Source organism: Mustelus asterias, chromosome 22 (assembly GCF_964213995.1).
Source record: "Mustelus asterias chromosome 22, sMusAst1.hap1.1, whole genome shotgun sequence".
Classification (NCBI taxonomy): domain Eukaryota; kingdom Metazoa; phylum Chordata; class Chondrichthyes; order Carcharhiniformes; family Triakidae; genus Mustelus; species Mustelus asterias.
The window spans coordinates 55176453-55194079 of NC_135822.1; the positions used below are offsets into that span (position 1 = coordinate 55176453).

Here is a 17627-nt window from a genome sequence, read left to right on the forward strand (position 1 = left end):
CCGTGTCTGCGTGGGTTTCCTCCGGGTGCTCCGGTTTCCTCCCACACTCCAAAGATGTGCAGGTTAGGTGGATTGGCCATGCTAAATTGCCCCTTAGTGCCCAAAGACATGCAGGTTAGGTGGATTGGCCATGCTAAATTGACCCTTAGTGTCCAAAGATGTGCAGGTTAGGTGGATTGGCCATGCTAAATTGACCCTTAGTGTCCAAAGACGTGCAGGTTAGGTGGATTGGCCATGCTAAATTGCCACTTAGTGTCAGGTGGATCAGCTAGGGTAAATGCCTGGGGTTATGGGGATAGGGCCTGGGTGGGATTGTAGTTGATGCAGACTCTATGGGCCGAATGGCCTCTTTCTGCGCTCTAAGGATTCTATGAGTCAACTGGAGGTGGCCGTCAGGAGAAGGTGCGATAGGCCCAGTATTCTTTCCATACCCAAACCTACCACCACGTCGTGGACACCGACCACTCTCTTCAGCAGCAGAGTGATAGCGCAGCCTCAGGAGTGGGGGAGGCGATGGCCTAGTGGTATTATCGCTAGACTATCAATCCAGAAACTCAGCTAATGTTCTGGGGGACCTGGGTTCGAATCCCGCCACGGCAGATGGTGGAATTTGAATTCAATAAAGAATATCAGAAATTAAAAATCTACGAATGACCATGAAACCATTGTCGGAAAAACCCATCTGGTTCATTAACGTCCTTTAGGGAAAGAAATAAGAACATAAGAAATAGGAGCAGGAGTAGGCCATCTAGCCCCTCGAGCCTGCCCCGCCATTCAATAAGATCATGGCTGATCTGAAGTGGATCAGTTCCACTTACCCGCCTGCTCCCTATAACCCCTAATTCCCCTAAATCTGCCATCCTTACCCGGTCTGGCCGACATGTGACTCCAGAGCCACAGCAATGTGGTTGACTCTCAACTGCCCTCGGGCAACTAGGGATGGGCAATAAATGCTGGCCCAGCCAGCGACGCCCATGTCCCATGAATGAATATTAAAAAAAAGTTCCTCAGCTCCAAACGCAGTTGCCTACCGTTCGGGCAACATGGTGGCACAGTGGTTAGCGCTGCTGCCAGGGACCCGGGTTCGATTCCTGGCTTGGGTCACTGTGTGGAGTTTGCACTCTCATCCAGTGTCTGCGTGGGTTTCCTCCGGGTGCTCCAGTTTCCTCCCACACGCGCAGTGGACTGGCTGTGCCAAATTGTCCCTTAGTGTCCGGGGGGGATTAGAAATGTAAATGCATGGCGTTATGGGGATAGGGCTTGATGGGCTGAATGGCCTCCTTCTGCACTGTAGGGATTCTATGATTAACAATGTGTTAGGCACCAGCAATAGTGCCAAATGCTGGCACGTTGTTCAGCTATGAGATTTTTTTAAAAATTGTGTTTTACTACAAAAACATCCTGAATAAATAGACATTTAAATCAGCAAAAAGCTACAAAGCAATTGTGCAAATTAGCTGCAGACAGAAATGCATTACATAGTTAGTGAGCCTGCTCCAGGGGTTTCCACTGCCACGAGACCAACTGCGACCCACCAAAGGTCACCGGGAAGTGCCAATGCGGAAGCATTAAAGTTTAGAAGTATATCCATTAGTGTCACAAGTAGGCTTGCATTGACACTGCAATGAAGTTACTGTGAAAATCCCCTAGTCGCCACACTCCGGCGCCTGTCCGGGTTACACTGAGGGAGAATTTAGCACCTAACCGGCACGTCTTTCGGACTGTGGGAGGAAACCGGAGCACCCGGGGGAAACCCACGCAGACACGGGGAGAAGGTGCAGACTCCGCACAGACAGTGACCCGAGCCGGGAATCGAACCCGGGTCCCTGGCGCTGTGAGGCAGCAGTGCTGACCACTGGGCCACCCTCCAAGATGAATTTGTTCCTTATCCGGTTGGTGGGATTTTCCAGCTGCTTTGCCCCCAAGACCGGAAAATCCCAAGGACAACAATGGACCTGTGCATGGTCCCCACCCCACCCCTCCCAGCCTGCCACGATTCGCGTGGTGGTGGGCAGGGCAGGACAGGAAAATTCTGCCATGCACGTATTTGCAGAAGAATGTTTATTTGGACCACAGAGCCTAACCTGTCCCTTGCCCCGACACCTGCTTACAAGGGATGCTATCCATCCGTATAACTATGGAATCCTGCATAGCCACTTTGCACTTCCCTCTTCCTCTTGGTTAGTCTTTGCCCCCAAAGTGCCATGGTTCTGATGGTCCTTCGAGCCACTGTGTCTCCATGCTGCCCACCAGCTTTACCCCAACCCCCCTATTTTCCGCTATGATCCCTGCTCTGTGAAGCCACACGGCAAAAGGTCTGCATGAGCAGCACAGTATAGATGGCAGGCAAGTGGATTCAATTTAAGACTCTCCACCCATCACTGATACTTGACGACAGCTCTGGCGTATCAAGCCAGGAGTGGCACTGTGGGCAGCGGGTGACACTTCCGTCAGTCAGTGAAAAGACTCGGGTGGCGAGCACATTCTGACATTCCCTTCTGCTATATCGGTCACCCGTCTGATCTTTCGTCACTCCCCTGGCTGTGAGCTGCCATACGTAGCCTGTATCTACTGTCATTGGTCTTCCTATCTGTCACAGGCCCTGCGTGTTTTAGACTGTTCTTGGTGGGATCTGATTGATGGCACTTAGAGCTGGAGATCCCCACGGGGAAGTTAAATGGCTCTTTTCCCCCCCCCCCGTTTCTGTTTCCTGTGTAAAATACTGGCTTGCGGTGTGCCTTATGCAGCCTTTGTTTATTGCATCAGTGGCAGGTTCCACCTGTGCTGCAGTGGCTCCGAACCCGGTCCTGTTGATGATTCCGCCTTTATTAAGTAGATGCTTGAGCTCAGGATGCTAAGGGCAATTTAGCATGACCAATGCACCTAACCTGCACATCTTGGGACTGTGGGAGGCAACTGGAGCACCCGGTAGCACAGTGGTTAGCACTACTGCCTCACAGCACCAGGGACCTGGGTTCGATTCCCGGTTTAGGGTAGATTCAGAAAGAATGTTCCCGATGGTGGGGGGAGTCCAGAACTAGGGGTCATAGTTTGAGGATAAGGGGTAAACCTTTTAGAACTGAGGTGAGGAGAAATTTCTTCACCCAGAGGGTGGGGAATGTGTGGAATTCACTCCCACAGAAAGTAGTTGAGGCCAAAACGTTGTGCGATTTCAGGAAGAAATTAGTTATAGCTCTCGGGGCTAAAAGGATCGAGGGATATGAGGGGGGATCAAGATATTGAATTTGATGATGAGCCATGATCAAAATGGATGGCGGAGCAGGCTGGAAGGGCCGAATGGCCTCCTCCTGCTTCTAGTTTCGATGTTTAAAAAAAAAGAGAATTTAGGGACAGCAAGGTGGCACAGTGGTTAGCACTGCTGCCTCACAACTCCAGGAACCTGGGTTCGATTCCCGGGTTGGACCACTGTCTCTGTGGAGTCTGCTCGTTCTGCCCTGTGTCTGTGTGGGTTTCCTCCGGGTGCTCCAGTTGCCTCCCACAGTCCCAAGATGTGCAGGTTAGGTGCATTGGTCATGCTAAATTGCCCTTAGTATCCCGGGATGCGCAGGTTAGAGGGATTAGCGGGGTAATGGATAGTTTGGAGGGATGTCAGAAGCTGCAGCGTGACATAGATTGGATGCAAGACTGGGCGGAGAAGTGGCAGATGGACTTCAACCCAGATAAATGTGTAGTGGTACATTTTGGCAGGTCAAATGGGATGAAGGAGTATAATATCGAGGGTAAGACTCTTAGCAGTGTAGAGGATCAGAAGGACCTTGGGGTCCGGGTCCATAGCTCTCTTAAATCGGCCTCGCAGGTGGAGGAGGTGGTTAAGAAGGCGTATGGTGTGCTGGCCTTTATCAATCGAGGGATTGAGTTTAGGAGTCGGGAGATAATGATGCAGCTTTATAAGACCCTCGTCAGACCCCACTTAGAGTACTCTGCTCAGTTCTGGTCACCTCATTACAGGAGGGATGTGGAAATTATTGGAAGGGTGAAGAGAAGATTTACAAGGATGTTGCCTGGATTGGGTGGCATGCCTTATGAGGATAGGCTGAGGGAGCTCGGTCTTTTCTCCTTGGAGAGACGAAGGATGAGAGGTGACCTGATAGAGGTGTACAAGATGTTGAGAGGTATAGATCGGGTGGATTCTCGGAGGCTTTTTCCCAGGGCTGAAATGTCTGCTACGAGAAGACACAGGTTTAAGGTGCTGGGGAGTAGGTACAGAGGAGATGTCAGGGGTAAGTTTTTCACTCAGAGGGTGGTGGGTGAGTGGAATCGGCTGCCGTCAGTGGTGGTGGAAGCAAACTCGATAGGGTCTTTTAAGAGACTTCTGGATGAGTACATGGGACTTAATAGGATGGAGGGTTATAGGTAAGCCTATATATAAGCCTCGGTCGGTAGGGACATGACCGGCGCAACTTGTGGGCCGAAGGGCCTGTTTGTGCTGTAGTTTTTCTATATGTTCTAAGTTCTAAATATGTGGGGATTCAGGGCTAGGGCCTGGGTGGGACTGTAGTCGGTGCAGACTCAATGGGCCAAATGGCCTCCTTCTGCACTGTAGGGATTCTATGATTCTAATCCCGAGGAGCCTTGTCTTGGGACTGCTCTGTTTAAAGTTTATTTATTCTTGTCACAAGTCGGCTTACATTAACACCGCAATGAAGTTACTGTGAAAAGCATGATGAACCTGATTGCCTGTTTCTGTGCTGAACTACGCTATGACATCTGAAAAAAATCTCTCCCAAGAAACATTTAGCTGAAGTTGGAGCCCGTGAAATTGACAGCAACGGATTGGGAAATGGACCAGCAGAGAGAGTAGGGATACGGTTCAGAGAATCCCTACAGTGCAGGAGGAGGCCATTCGGCCCATCGAGTCTGCACCAACCGCAATTCCACCCAGGCCCTATCCCCATAACCCCATGCATTTACCCTGCTAATCCCCCTGACACAAAGGGGCAATTTAGCAATCCCTCTAACCCAGACATGTTTGGAGTGTGGGAGGAAACCCACGCAGACACGGGAGAGAACGTGCAAACTCCACACAGACAGTGACCCAAGGTGGGACTCGAACCCGGATCCCTGGGACTGAGACGCAGCAGTGCTAACCCACTGTGCCGCCCGTGCCATGGGGTCACGCTAACCCCATTCAGCTCTGCTATTTCTCAATCTAGATTTATATCGATATTTTAGTTTGGTTTTGTTATTTCTACAGATCAACTTGCAATAAGCACCGAAACACTGGACAAAAGTTTGAAGTTGTTACCACCTCAAGCTTGCACAAGCCTCCTCCACCCTCTACACCGAATTCCCAACTATTACACTCTCTTTACTCAGGTTACACGCACTCATTCCTGAAATAAAAAGGACATTAAAACACTTCCTTGCTTCTTCAAGGATTTTGAAGTTCTTGATCATCAGTCAGTGTCGAGTTTGCTGATCCCAGCTGAGGCGGGAAGGTACAAACACCCTGGGCTAGGGAAGGAATGTGTGATGGGGTATCAGGAGTGAGGACATGATGGAGCTGGACTGCCGAGTACTCTCCACAGTGGAACAGCCTGTCTATATCCACAGTGCAGGGATCACACATGCAGGATGACCCAGGGGCCAAACCATATTACACACTCATGCAACTCTACTCCAGCAGAGCAAGGAAAAAAGTGAAGCGGAAACATTAAGAGAATTGGAAGAATGATAGAATCCTTACACCGCAGAAGGAGACCATCGAACCTGCACCGACAACAATCCCACCCAGGCCCTATCCCCGTAACCCCACATATTTACCCTGCTAATCCCCCTGACACCAAGAAACAATTTGGCCAATCCACCGAACCTACACATCTTGGGACACTAAGGGACAATTTAGCATGGCCAATCCACCTAACCTGCACATCTTTGGAGCGGCTGGATAGACTGGGACTTTTTTCTCTGGAGCGTAGGAGGCTGAGGGGTGACCTTATAGAGGTCTATAAAATAATGAGGGGCACAGATCAGCTAGATAGTCAATATCTTTTCCCAAAGGTAGGGGAGTCTAAAACTAGAGGGCATAGGTTTAAGCTGAGAGGGGAGAGATACAAAAGTGTCCAGAGGGGCAATTTATTTCCACTCAGAGGGTGGAGTGTCTGGAACAAGCTGCCAGAGGCAGTAGTAGAGGCGGGTACAGTTTTGTCTTTTAAAAAGCATTTAGATAGTTACATGGGTACGATGGGTATAGAGGGATATGGGCCAAACGCAGGCAATTGGGATTTGTTTAAGGGTTTAAAAAAAAAGGGCGGCATAGACAAGTTGGGCCGAAGGGCCTGTTTCCATGCTGTAAATCTCTATGACTAAGGGACAATTTAGCATGGCCAATCCACCTAACCTGCACATCTTGGGACTGTGGGAAGAAACTGGTGCACTCGGAGGAAACCCACTCAGACACGAGGAGAACATGGAGACTCCGCAGACAGTGACCAGAGGCCGGGAATCGAACCCAGGACCCTGGCGCTGTGAGGCAGAAATGCTAACCACTGTGCCACCGTGCCATCCACTGTGGGGGCTGATGACATAAGGCTGGTTTGTATATTTAATTGTGTGGCTTTGCCCTCTGGTCAGTTGTTGTCAGTCGGCTAAATAGCTGCAGTAACATTGATTGATGGTGTCTACCCTGGGCTGAAAACAAACGGACAGAGAATCCCCTACGGAGTCTCGAATCCAGACACTTCCGCCCCCAATCTCCCGCTCCGACAGCACCTCATACTTTCCCTGAAGGCGGACAAGATCGATATTGCCGTCACAATTTATTCCGAGGCTGCATAATATTTTAGCCGTCTGCGATAAAGCTTCCTTCCTCTCCCACCCCTCAGTGGGGGCTTTTAAATGCGACGGAAATAGGGTTATTTAAACGCCAGGGCGTGCAGCTGGAGATAAGCTGCCAACACAAAGAGGTTGTGTAAACTCTCGGGCTCCTGAGCATTGCCTTATTTGGTGAGGATTCTCCTGCGAGTCCGAGCCCGGAGTGTAGCAGTCATTATCTTGTGCAGGGATCTGCATTAATCTTGTTCTCTGCCAGTGCCAAATCTCTCTCTCACCCCCTCTTCCCCCCCTGCAACCTCCCCCCCACCGCCCCGGCCGCCATCTCCTTTAAGTAAATAGTCTTGCTGCTTTCCTGGCTGGAGAGATTCACTGAGATGTCAGCTGAGCGAAATGAACCTTCTCCACTTGTGTGGCGGAGGACGCCCGGAGAGTGAGTAGGGGGGCACCGGTTATGGTAATCCTGTACCGCAGCCTCTGCGGTCATACCATCCTACCAGCAGCTCCTAATAAGCAGTTATCTCGCCATCTCCAGGGGGTGAAATTAAGACCTCACTCCCCACCACGAACCACCCGACACGCTCAGCCAGCTCATCCCCACAACTGGAAGGCGCCAGTTATCCAATTGGACGATGGTGTATATTCGAACATTCCTGCCACCTCAAAAATCTTCATAACTAAAACAACCTTTTTTTTCCCTTCACAACCCTTTGCTGTGTTTTCCTTTCCCTTCCCGGTTGCCTAGGTGATGAGTATTTAAATGAAGGAAACCTCCAGTATAATCCTGCGGACGCTGGCAAAGATCTTATTTTTAAAAAAATGAAGAATCTTCTTTTCCGACTCAGAAGGGAGCAGGGGAGTCATAGAATCCCTACAGTGCAGAAGGAGGCCATTCAGCCCACTGAGTCTGCACCGACCACAATCCCACCCAGGCCCTATCCCCATAAAGAACAAAGAACAAAGAACAGTACAGCACAGGAAACAGGCCCTTCGGCCCCCCAAGCCTGTGCCGCTCCTTGGTCCAACTAGACTATTCGTTTGTATCCCTCCATTCCCAGGCTGCTCATGTGACTATCCAGGTAAGTCTTAAACGATGTCAGCGTGCCTGCCTCCACCACCCTACTTGGCAGCGCATTCCAGGCCCCCACCACCCTCTGTGTAAAAAACATCCTTCTAATATCTGAGTTATACTTCGCCCCTCTCACCTTGAGCCCGTGACCCCTCGTGAACGTCACTTCTGATCTGGGAAAAAGCTTCCCACCGTTCACCCTATCTATCCCCTTCATAATCTTGTACACCTCTATTAGATCTCCCCTCATTCTCCATCTTTCCAGGGAGAACAACCCCAGTTTACCCAATCTCTCCTCATAGCTAAGACCCTCCATACCAGGCAACATCCTGGTAAACCTTCTCTGCACTCTCCCTAACGCCTCCACGTCCTTCTGGTAGTGCGGCAACCAGAACTGGACGCAGTACTCCAAATGTGGCCTAACCAGCGTTCTATACAGCTGCATCATCAGACTCCAGCTTTTATACTCTATACCCCGTCCTATAAAGGCAAGCATACCATATGCCTTCTTCACCACCTTCAAGGATTTGTGGACTTGCACACCTAGGTCCCTCTGTGTTTCTATACTCCTGATGACTCTGCCATTTATTGCATAACTCCTCCCTACATTATTTCTTCCAAAATGCATCACTTCGCATTTACCCGGATTAAACTCCATCTGCCACCTCTCCGCCCAATTTTCCAGCCTATCTATATCCTGCTGTATTGCCCGACAATGCTCTTCGCTATCCGCAAGTCCAGCCATAACTCCATGCATTTACCCTAGCTAGTCTCCCTGACACTAAAGGGCAATTTAGCATGGCCAATCCACCCCAACCCGCATATCTTTGGACTGTGGGTCAGATCAGGCAGCCCCATTTCCTACATTACAACAGCAACTACACTGGCTGTAAGGCTTTAGAATGATAGAATCCTACAGTACAGAAAGAGGCCATTTGGCCCATTGAGCCTGCACTGACAACAATCCAACCCTATCCCCGTAACCCCACACATTTACCCTGCTAATCCCCCTGACAATAAGGGGCAATTTAGCATGGCCAATGTACCTAACCCGCACATCTTTGAACGCATTTACCTTAGTTAATTCTAATACCTAACCTAACCATCCTTGGACGCTAAGTGACAATTTAGCATGGCCAGTCCACCTAACCTACACATCTTGGGACAGTAAGGGGCAATTTACCATGGCCAATCCCACCTAACCTACACATTTTGGGACACTCAGGGGCAGTTTAGTATGGCCATCTTAAAATTAAAGTGTATTTATTAGAGTCAAGCAGGCTTACATTAACACTGCAGTGAAGTTACTGTGAAAATCCCCTAGTCGCCACATTCCATCATCTGTTCGGGTTACACTGAGGGAGAACTTAGCACCTAATCAGCACGTCTTTCGGACTGTGGGAGGAAACCCACACAGACACGGGGAGAACGTGCAGACTCCACACAGACAGTGCCCTAAGCCAGGAGTCGAACCCGGGTCCCTGGCGCTGTGAGGCAGCGATGCTAACCACTGTGCCACCGTGGCGCCCCTGGGGGAGAGAGAGGGTAGTGTCCCTGGCTACGCTGCCTCCCATCGCCACGGCATTCCTTTTCACCATCCTCATTGGAATGATATCTTGCACCGCGAAGCCATGGCCCACTTGCTCCTCCACCCTACAAGTCCTTCTCCTCATTACGCCGGTAAGCTAGTGCCTAGTGTCTGCTGGGCACCGGGTTTCTACTATCATGACACCCCCACAACTACCTAACCTCATAGGCACACCCTCCTGTCCCTGACAACTAAGGATCTCCAAAGTTCTGCCTAATCTAAGGTGTGTGATTGCTTCCTGGAATAAAGCATCCAGGTAACTCTCCCCCCTCCCTGATAGCCGGCAATGTCTGAAACTCAGACTCTAAGCTCAGCAACCCTCATCCAAAGCTGCGGACACTTACTGCAGACACGGTCGTCTATGACCAAGCTGCATTCAGGAAGTGTAGTGGAGAACATGCCCCTGTCTACATCAATGGGGACGAAGTAGAAATGGTCAGGAGCTTCAAGTTTTTAGGAATCCCGATCACCAACCACCTGACCTGGTCCCTCTACAAGAGTTAAGAAAGCTCACCAATGCCTCTACTTTCTCAGGAGGTAAGGAAACTTGGACTTGTCAGCTACGATTCTTACGAACTGTTACAGATGCACCATAGAAAGCATTTTTCTGGTTGTATCACAGCTTGGTATGACTCCTGCTCTGCCCAAGACTGCAAGAAAGTACAAAGGGTCGTGAACGAAGCCCAGTCCATCACGCAAACCAGCCTCCCATCCATTGACTCCGTCTACACTTTCCGCTGCCTCGGGAAAAGCAGCCAGCTTAATCACGTACCCCAGAGATACTCTCTTCCACCTTCTTCCATCAGGAAAAAGATACAAAAATCCAAGAACATGTACCAACCGACTCAAGAACAGCTTCTTCCCTGCTGCCATCAGACTTTTGAATGGACCTACCATAAACTGATCTTTCTCTACACCCTAGCTATGACTGTAACACTACATTCTGCACTCTCTCCTTTCCTTCTCCCCTATGTACTCTATGAATGGTATGTTTTGTCTGTATAGCGTGCAAGAAACATTACTTTTCACTGTATACTAATATATGTGACAATAAATCAAATCAAAATGGAGGACCCCACGTACTCTGGACACACTCTCTTCCACCTTCTCTCGTTGGGAAAAAGGTACAAAAGTTTGAGGTTATGTACCAACCGACTCAAGAAGTTTCTTTCCTGCTGCCAATTGGACCTACCATAAATTAAACTGATCTTTCTCCACACCCTAACTGTGACTGTAACACTATATTCTGCACCCTCTCCTTTCCTTCTCTATGAACAGTATGCCTTTGTCCGTATAGCACGCTAGAAACAATGTTTTTCACTGTATCCCAATACATGTGACAATGATAAATCAAATATTAAGTTGATCTTTCTCTATACCCTAGCTATGACTGTAACACTACATTCTGCACTCTCTCCTTTCCTTCTCCCCATGTACTCTATGAACAGTATGCTTTGTCCGTATAGTTCGCAAGAAACAACACTTATCACCATATCCCAATACATGTGACAATAATAAATCAAATCAAATATTAAGTTGATCTTTCTCTACACCCTAGCTATGACTGTAACACTACATTCTGAACCCTCTCCTTTCCTTCTCCCCTATGTATTCTATGAACAGTATGCTTTGCCCGTATAGTGCACAAGAAACAATACTTTTCACTGTATCCCGGTACATTTACAATGATAAATCAAGTCAAAAACCCAGCGGGTTGCTTGGGTGGAGTACTGCACGAAAGGATACTGAGGACGAGGGAGATTAAGGCCAGTATGGTGAGGATGACCCTGATGTGGCCAATCCAGTGATCCAGAAGTGATATCGCGACTTTGTACGTCAGGATACACTGTAGGCAGACGAACGCCATACCCGCGGGAAAGGCCACTCCAGCGCCGATGTAATGGAGGCTTTTAACATGGTCAACCTGGGGAGACAGGAGCAGATCTTAATGCATCGTCACCAAACCAAACACGCTAGTTCAGTATCAGAGAAATACTCGGAAGGTCTGGCAGCATCCCTGGCATGGGGAACCGAGTTAACCTTCTGCTGAATAGGACTCTTCAGAGCTGAAGGGGGGCTTTATGGGAGAAGGGGGAGAACAAGAGGTAAGGCAGTGTCACAACGCACCATCTTGCTCCCAGACTCATATCCCTGTCCTTGACCTGCTGCTATGTTTCACTGAAGCTTAACACAAGCTCGGGGAACAGCACCCCGCTTTTCATTCAAGCACTTTGCAGCCTTCTGGACTTAACATTGGGTTCAAAGGACAATTTGGCACGGTCAATCCACCTAACTGCACATTTTTGGACTGTGGGAGGAACAGGCCCTTCGGTCCAATAAGCCTGTGCCGACTCCTAATCCTTATTTACACCCACTACTTACTGCCCACACGCAGTTTCTATCCTTCCGTTCGCCTCCCGTTCATGTGTCTTCAAGATATGCCTTCAACTTTGCTAACATAGAAACATAGACGATAGGGGCAGGAGGAGGCCATTTCGCCCTTCTAGCCTGCTCCACCATTCATCACCATCATGGCTGATCATCCAACTCAATAGCCTAATCCTGCTTTCCCCCCATAACCTTTGACCCCATTCGCCCCAAGTGCTATATCCAACCGCCTCTTGAATACATTCAATGTTTTGGCATCAACTACTTCCTGTGGTAATGAATTCCATAGGCTCACCGGGTGAAGAAATGTTTCCTCACCTCCGTCCTAAACGGTCTACCCCGAATCCTCAGACTGTGACCCCTGGTTCTGGACTCCCCCCACCATCGGGAACATCCTCCCTGCATCTACCCTGTCTAGTCCTGTTAGAATTTTATAAGTCTCTATGAGATTCCCCCCCCACTAATGTGCCTGCTTCCACCACCTCCACTGGGCAGCGCGTTCCAGGCACCCACCACTCTGTGTGAAAAAGATCCCCTTTTTGAAGAGCCACGCCGAATTCCCCAAAGAGGAATACCTCGCTTCGTAATCTGCTAAAAGTGTTTGGGAAGGTGTTAACCGCTCTTCAATAACGTTTAGAGGTTAATCAACAGAAATACCCGACAATCACTTCCAGTGAATAATTAACAAGTTATTTATTTAATCAACCGGGAGCTTTAACTAAACAAGTAACATCTCGATTAAAGTAAGGTGTTACTGGAACACTGATATAGGGGGGGCTAATTAGGCTAATAAACACACAACCATAGATTTAAGAACACTAACACAACAATTACTTTAGGATGAATGATTTTGGATTATGGGAACGCAAGCCAGGGCTGTTGCCATAGAAAACAGCTCAGTATTTTGAATTTATAATTTGTTTTTGGGTTACATTTTGTGAAACTTCAGTCAGTGACAAAGTACAGCAGGCTCTGGTGGGAGGAGGAAGGAACAATAAGCAGTGATGCTATCGGCAGTGGTCGAGAACAAAATGGCTACCAATGCTAGCCTTATGAGTAGGGTCAGACAACACTGAGGTGGCGAGCACACAAAGCATTTCTCAGGGTCGGACGAGAGACCACGTGGGCTCAATTTGGTGGGAATCATTTCACTGTCTACCGTCCCATGTTGCTGGGCAACAGAAGGGAGGCAACGTCCGTAATTAATGACAAATGAAATCCCATGAGGTCAGGATGTGTATTGTTATTGGTCGAAGTTAATTGACTCATTTGTATTCATGTTTACTGGATAATGCCCATCGGATAGGTGGGCAACATGATTTGGTAAATGTACAATTGCCTTCACGGGGGTAGTGTTCTCCAGAGTGATATCCGGCCTCCCGCATTCTTTACCTCGAGTGCAGGGCTCCCTCATATCAGTCTCCCATTCGATCGTTTGGTTAAATAAAGTCACCGACATCAGTACATTCATCATAGAAACCCTACAGTACAGAAAGAGGCCATTCGGCCCATCGGGTCTGCACCGACCACAATCCCACCCAGGCCCTACCCTCATATCCCTACATATTTACCCACTAATCCCTCTAACCTACGCATCTCAGGACGCTGAGGGCAATTTTTTTTTTTAAGCATGGCCATGCGTTTAGAGTCTTTGTAGTTTGCTCAAGTCTGAGCAAATACATAGCCTCGAGAGGAAACCCCCGTCTACAAATGCTGTTCAAATAAATACAAGGTCCATTCATTACCAAAAGAAAATAACAATACCAGAATTTTAGTCCCTCTCAAAACTATACACAACCAAGTGCTTTGGCTTTGGAAAACCTTCGGAGTTCTGCTGCCAATTCCACTGTCTGGAAGCTCTTTCTGATTTGGTACCCTTCATTAGATAGATGGAGAGTCCTCTTAAGAGATATTTTAAGCTGGCAGGGGGCTGATCCTTCCCTCCCTCGGTGTTGAGAGGTGGCAGCTCTTCAGTTCAACTACAGCAGGCAGGCAGTTGAGTTTCTCTTTGCAGCTAATGATGACATGTCAATTTTCCGACACCAGGATTGGTCTGATGTTGTAAACAACAGCAAATTCAAATTTGATAGGCTCCCGATAGGCGAGTGCCTTCTTTAAACTGATAGGCTGTCAAAATGCAAAAGCCTGTTACCAAGGCAGCCCTGATGCTTGGTCCTCGTTATAATTGTTGCAATCTGTGTACCCTGTGTGTACCTACATTTTAAACATCCAGGTGCTGACACAAAACCAGCTTTTAAAGGGACCACCACCCTTCACAACGATAGAGGGCGGGAGAGATTGAATAACAAAGATGTCCTGGATTGCATAACAAAGATGTGGGAATAGTCGTAGCAAAACAAAACAAAGCATTGGGGTCTAGAGTAAACGTTAATGGCAGAATAATGAACAGCTCTGTCTGAAGGCAAAATACGCGACATTAAGATTTAAACGGCACTTGGTAGATTTTTTTAAAAATCAAACTGGAGGGCAAAGTTCCTCCTGGTTTGGAGTCGGATATGAGGGGTTGGATAAACTGGGATTGTTTTCACTAGAAAGATGGACAAAGAGAACAAAGAACAGAACAGCACAGGAAACAGGCCCTTCGGCCCTCCAAGCCTGTGCCGCTCCTTGGTCCAACTAGACCAATCGTTTGTATCCCTCCATTCCCAGGCTGCTCATGTGACTATCCAGGTAAGTCTTAAACGATGTCAGCGTGCCTGCCTCCACCACCCTACTTGGCAGCGCATTCCAGGCCCCCACCACCCTCTGTGTAAAAAACATCCTTCTAATATCTGAGTTATACTTCGCCCCTCTCACCTTGAGCCCGTGACCCCTCGTGATCGTCACCTCCGACCTGGGAAAAAGCTTCCCACTGTTCACCCTATCTATACCCTTCATAATCTTGTATACCTCTATTAGATCTCCCCTCATTCTCCGTCTTTCCAAGGAGAACAACCCCAGTTTACCCAATCTCTCCTCATAGCTAAGACCCTCCATACCAGGCAACATCCTGGTAAACCTTCTCTGCACTCTCTCCAATGCCTCCACGTCCTTCTGGTAGTGCGGCAACCAGAACTGGACGCAGTACTCCAAATGTGGCTTAACCAGCGTTCTATACAGCTGCATCATCAGACTCCAGCTTTTATACTCTATACCCCGTCCTATAAAGGCAAGCATACCATATGCCTTCTTCACCACCTTCTCCACCTGTGTTGCCACCTTCAAGGATTTGTGGACTTGCACACCTAGGTCCCTCTGTGTTTCTATACTCCTGATGACTCTGCCATTTATTGTATAACTCCTCCCTACATTATTTCTTCCAAAATGCATCACTTCGCATTTATCCGGATTAAACTCCATCTGCCACCTCTCCGCCCAATTTTCCAGCCTATCTATATCCTCCTGTATTACCCCACAATGCTCTTCGCTATCCGCAATTCCAGCCATCTTCGTGTCATCCGCAAACTTGCTGATTACACCAGTTACACCTTCTTCCAAATCATTTATATATATCACAAATAGCAGAGGTCCCAGTACAGAGCCCTGCGGAACACCACTGGTCACAGACCTCCAGCCGGAAAAAGACCCTTCGACCACTACCCTCTGTCTCCTATGGCCAAGCCAGTTCTCCACCCATCTAGCCACTTCTCCTTGTATCCCATGAGCCTTAACCTTCTTAACCAACCTGCCATGTGGGACTTTGTCAAATGCCTTACTGAAATCCATATAGACGACATCCATGGCCCTGCCTTCATCAACCGTTTTTGTCACTGAGGCTGAGGGGAGACCTGATCGAGGGTCTACAAAATGATGAGAGGCACAGACAGGGTGGATGGTCAGAGGCTTTTCCCCAGGGTGGAAGTGTCGATTACAAGGGGGCACAGGTTCAAGGTGAGAGGGGGAAAGTTTAAGGGAGATGTGCGGGGGAGGCTTTTCACGCAGAGTGGTGGGTGTCTGGAACGCACTGCCAGAGGAGGTGGTGGAAGCAGGCATGTTAACAACGTTCAAGGTGTATCTTGATAGACACATGAACGAGAGGAGTGTATGGGCAATAAGTAGAGGGTGTAAATAAGGATTAGGAGTTGGCACAGGCTTGTTGGGCTGAAGGGCCTGTTTCTGCGTTGTTTTGTCCTTTGAACCCAATGTCAAGTCCAGAAGGCTGCAAAGTGCTTAAATGAAAAGCGGGGTGCTGTTCCCCGAGCTTGTGTTAAGCTTCACTGAAACACAGCAGCAGGTCAAGGACAGAAATGTGAGCGTGGGAGCAAGATGGTGCGTTAAATTAGCAAGAAAGGGGTCTTGCTTTCTATCTAAGCAGAGGTATTGTACAAAGCACTGCAAAGACTACATTAACAATTCAACAGTGCAATTCTTTCATTGTCAAAGGCGGCAGAGTGGCACAGTGGTTAGCACCGCTGCCTCAGAGCGCCAAGGACCCGGGTTCGATTCCTGGCTCGGGTCACTGTCTGTGTGGAGTCTGCACATTCTCCCCGTGTCTGCGTGGGTTTCCTCCAGGTGCTCCGGTTTCCTCCCACAGTCCGAAAATGTGCGGTTAGGTGGATTGACCATGCTAAATTGCCCCTTAGTGTCCAAAGATGTATAGATTAGGGGGATTGGCCGTGCAAAATTGCCCCTCATGTCCAAAGTGCAGGTTAAGGGGATTAGTGGGGTAAATGTGTGGGGTTATGTCGGGGGATGGGGCCTGAGTAAGATGCTCTGGCAGAGGGTCAGTGCAGACTCAATGGGCCGAATGGCCTCCTTCTGCACTGTCGGGATTCGATGGAGGTGGAATTGATAAACAGGGGCTGCTGAGGAGTAAGTTCAGGGAGGTTGGGAAGAGGGGCTGTCTTTGTGGAGTTTGCGCGTTCTCCTCGTGTCTGCGATGGTTTCCTCCGGTGCTCCGGCTTCCTCCCACACTCCAAAGATGTGCAGGTTAGGTGGATTGGCCATGATAACTGTGGGGTTATGGGAAAAGGGCGGGAGAGAGGGCCTGGATAAAATACTCTGTTGGAGAGTCAGCATGGACTCAATTTTGTCCTGTACGGATGTTATGATGATTCTATGACAACAATTAGCTTTTCAACCTTACAAGGAAACACATCTCTTAATTTTCTGAAGATTTTTTCTACTTTTACGTCATGCTAATTGTGCCCAGCCGAGAAAGGTTGGTAGCCACAAATGAGTTGTAAAGCTGTCACAAGAGGCTGGGGACTCACAGGCTGTGGACCTCAGACCTAAGTGACCTTTACTCTGCATGTAACACTCGCAGCACCTTTCCTGAAGAAACCATTCGGCCCATCTAGTCTGTGCCGACTCTCTGACAGAATATCACACCCAGATCCTCTTCCTCCGCCCTATTCCTGTAAGCCCCAATCCACCTAACCTGCACACCTTTGGACACTAAGGAGCAATTTAGCATGGCCAATCCATCTAACCTACACATCTTTGGACGCTAAGGGACAATTTAGCATGGCCAATCCACCTAACCTGCACATCTTTGGACACTAAGGGACAATTTAGCATGGTCAATCCCTCTAACCTACACATCTTTGGACACTAAGGTGCAATTTAGCATGGCCAATCCACCTAACCCATACATCTTCGGGCACTAAGGGGCAATTTAGCATGGCCAATCCACCTAACTAGCACGGCTTTGGAGCCTGGGAGGAAACCGGAGCATCCGGAGGAAACCCACACAGACATGGGGAGAACGTACAACCCCTGGGAGTGGCCAGTGCTTGAAATGGGAAATGTTCCTTTTCTTTACAGCACCAACGGCTTCTGACGAGCCCT

The 17627-nt window shown here is 48.7% G+C and overlaps 1 protein-coding gene across 4 annotated transcripts in view; it reads right to left on the reverse strand.

The window, feature by feature from the left end:
* tmem150aa (transmembrane protein 150Aa) overlaps positions 1 to 17627 on the reverse strand; it is a 46243-nt gene that overhangs the window by 11842 nt on the left and 16774 nt on the right. For all 4 annotated transcript variants that reach the window (XR_013500561.1, XR_013500560.1, XR_013500559.1 and 1 more), the window contains exon 6: positions 11196 to 11373. Coding sequence is in view for 1 of the 4 variants with exons in the window: in XM_078239295.1 (XP_078095421.1) it covers positions 11196 to 11373 (178 nt within the window). In the remaining 3 variants the exon portion in view is untranslated. The remainder of the gene's footprint in view (positions 1 to 11195; positions 11374 to 17627) is intronic.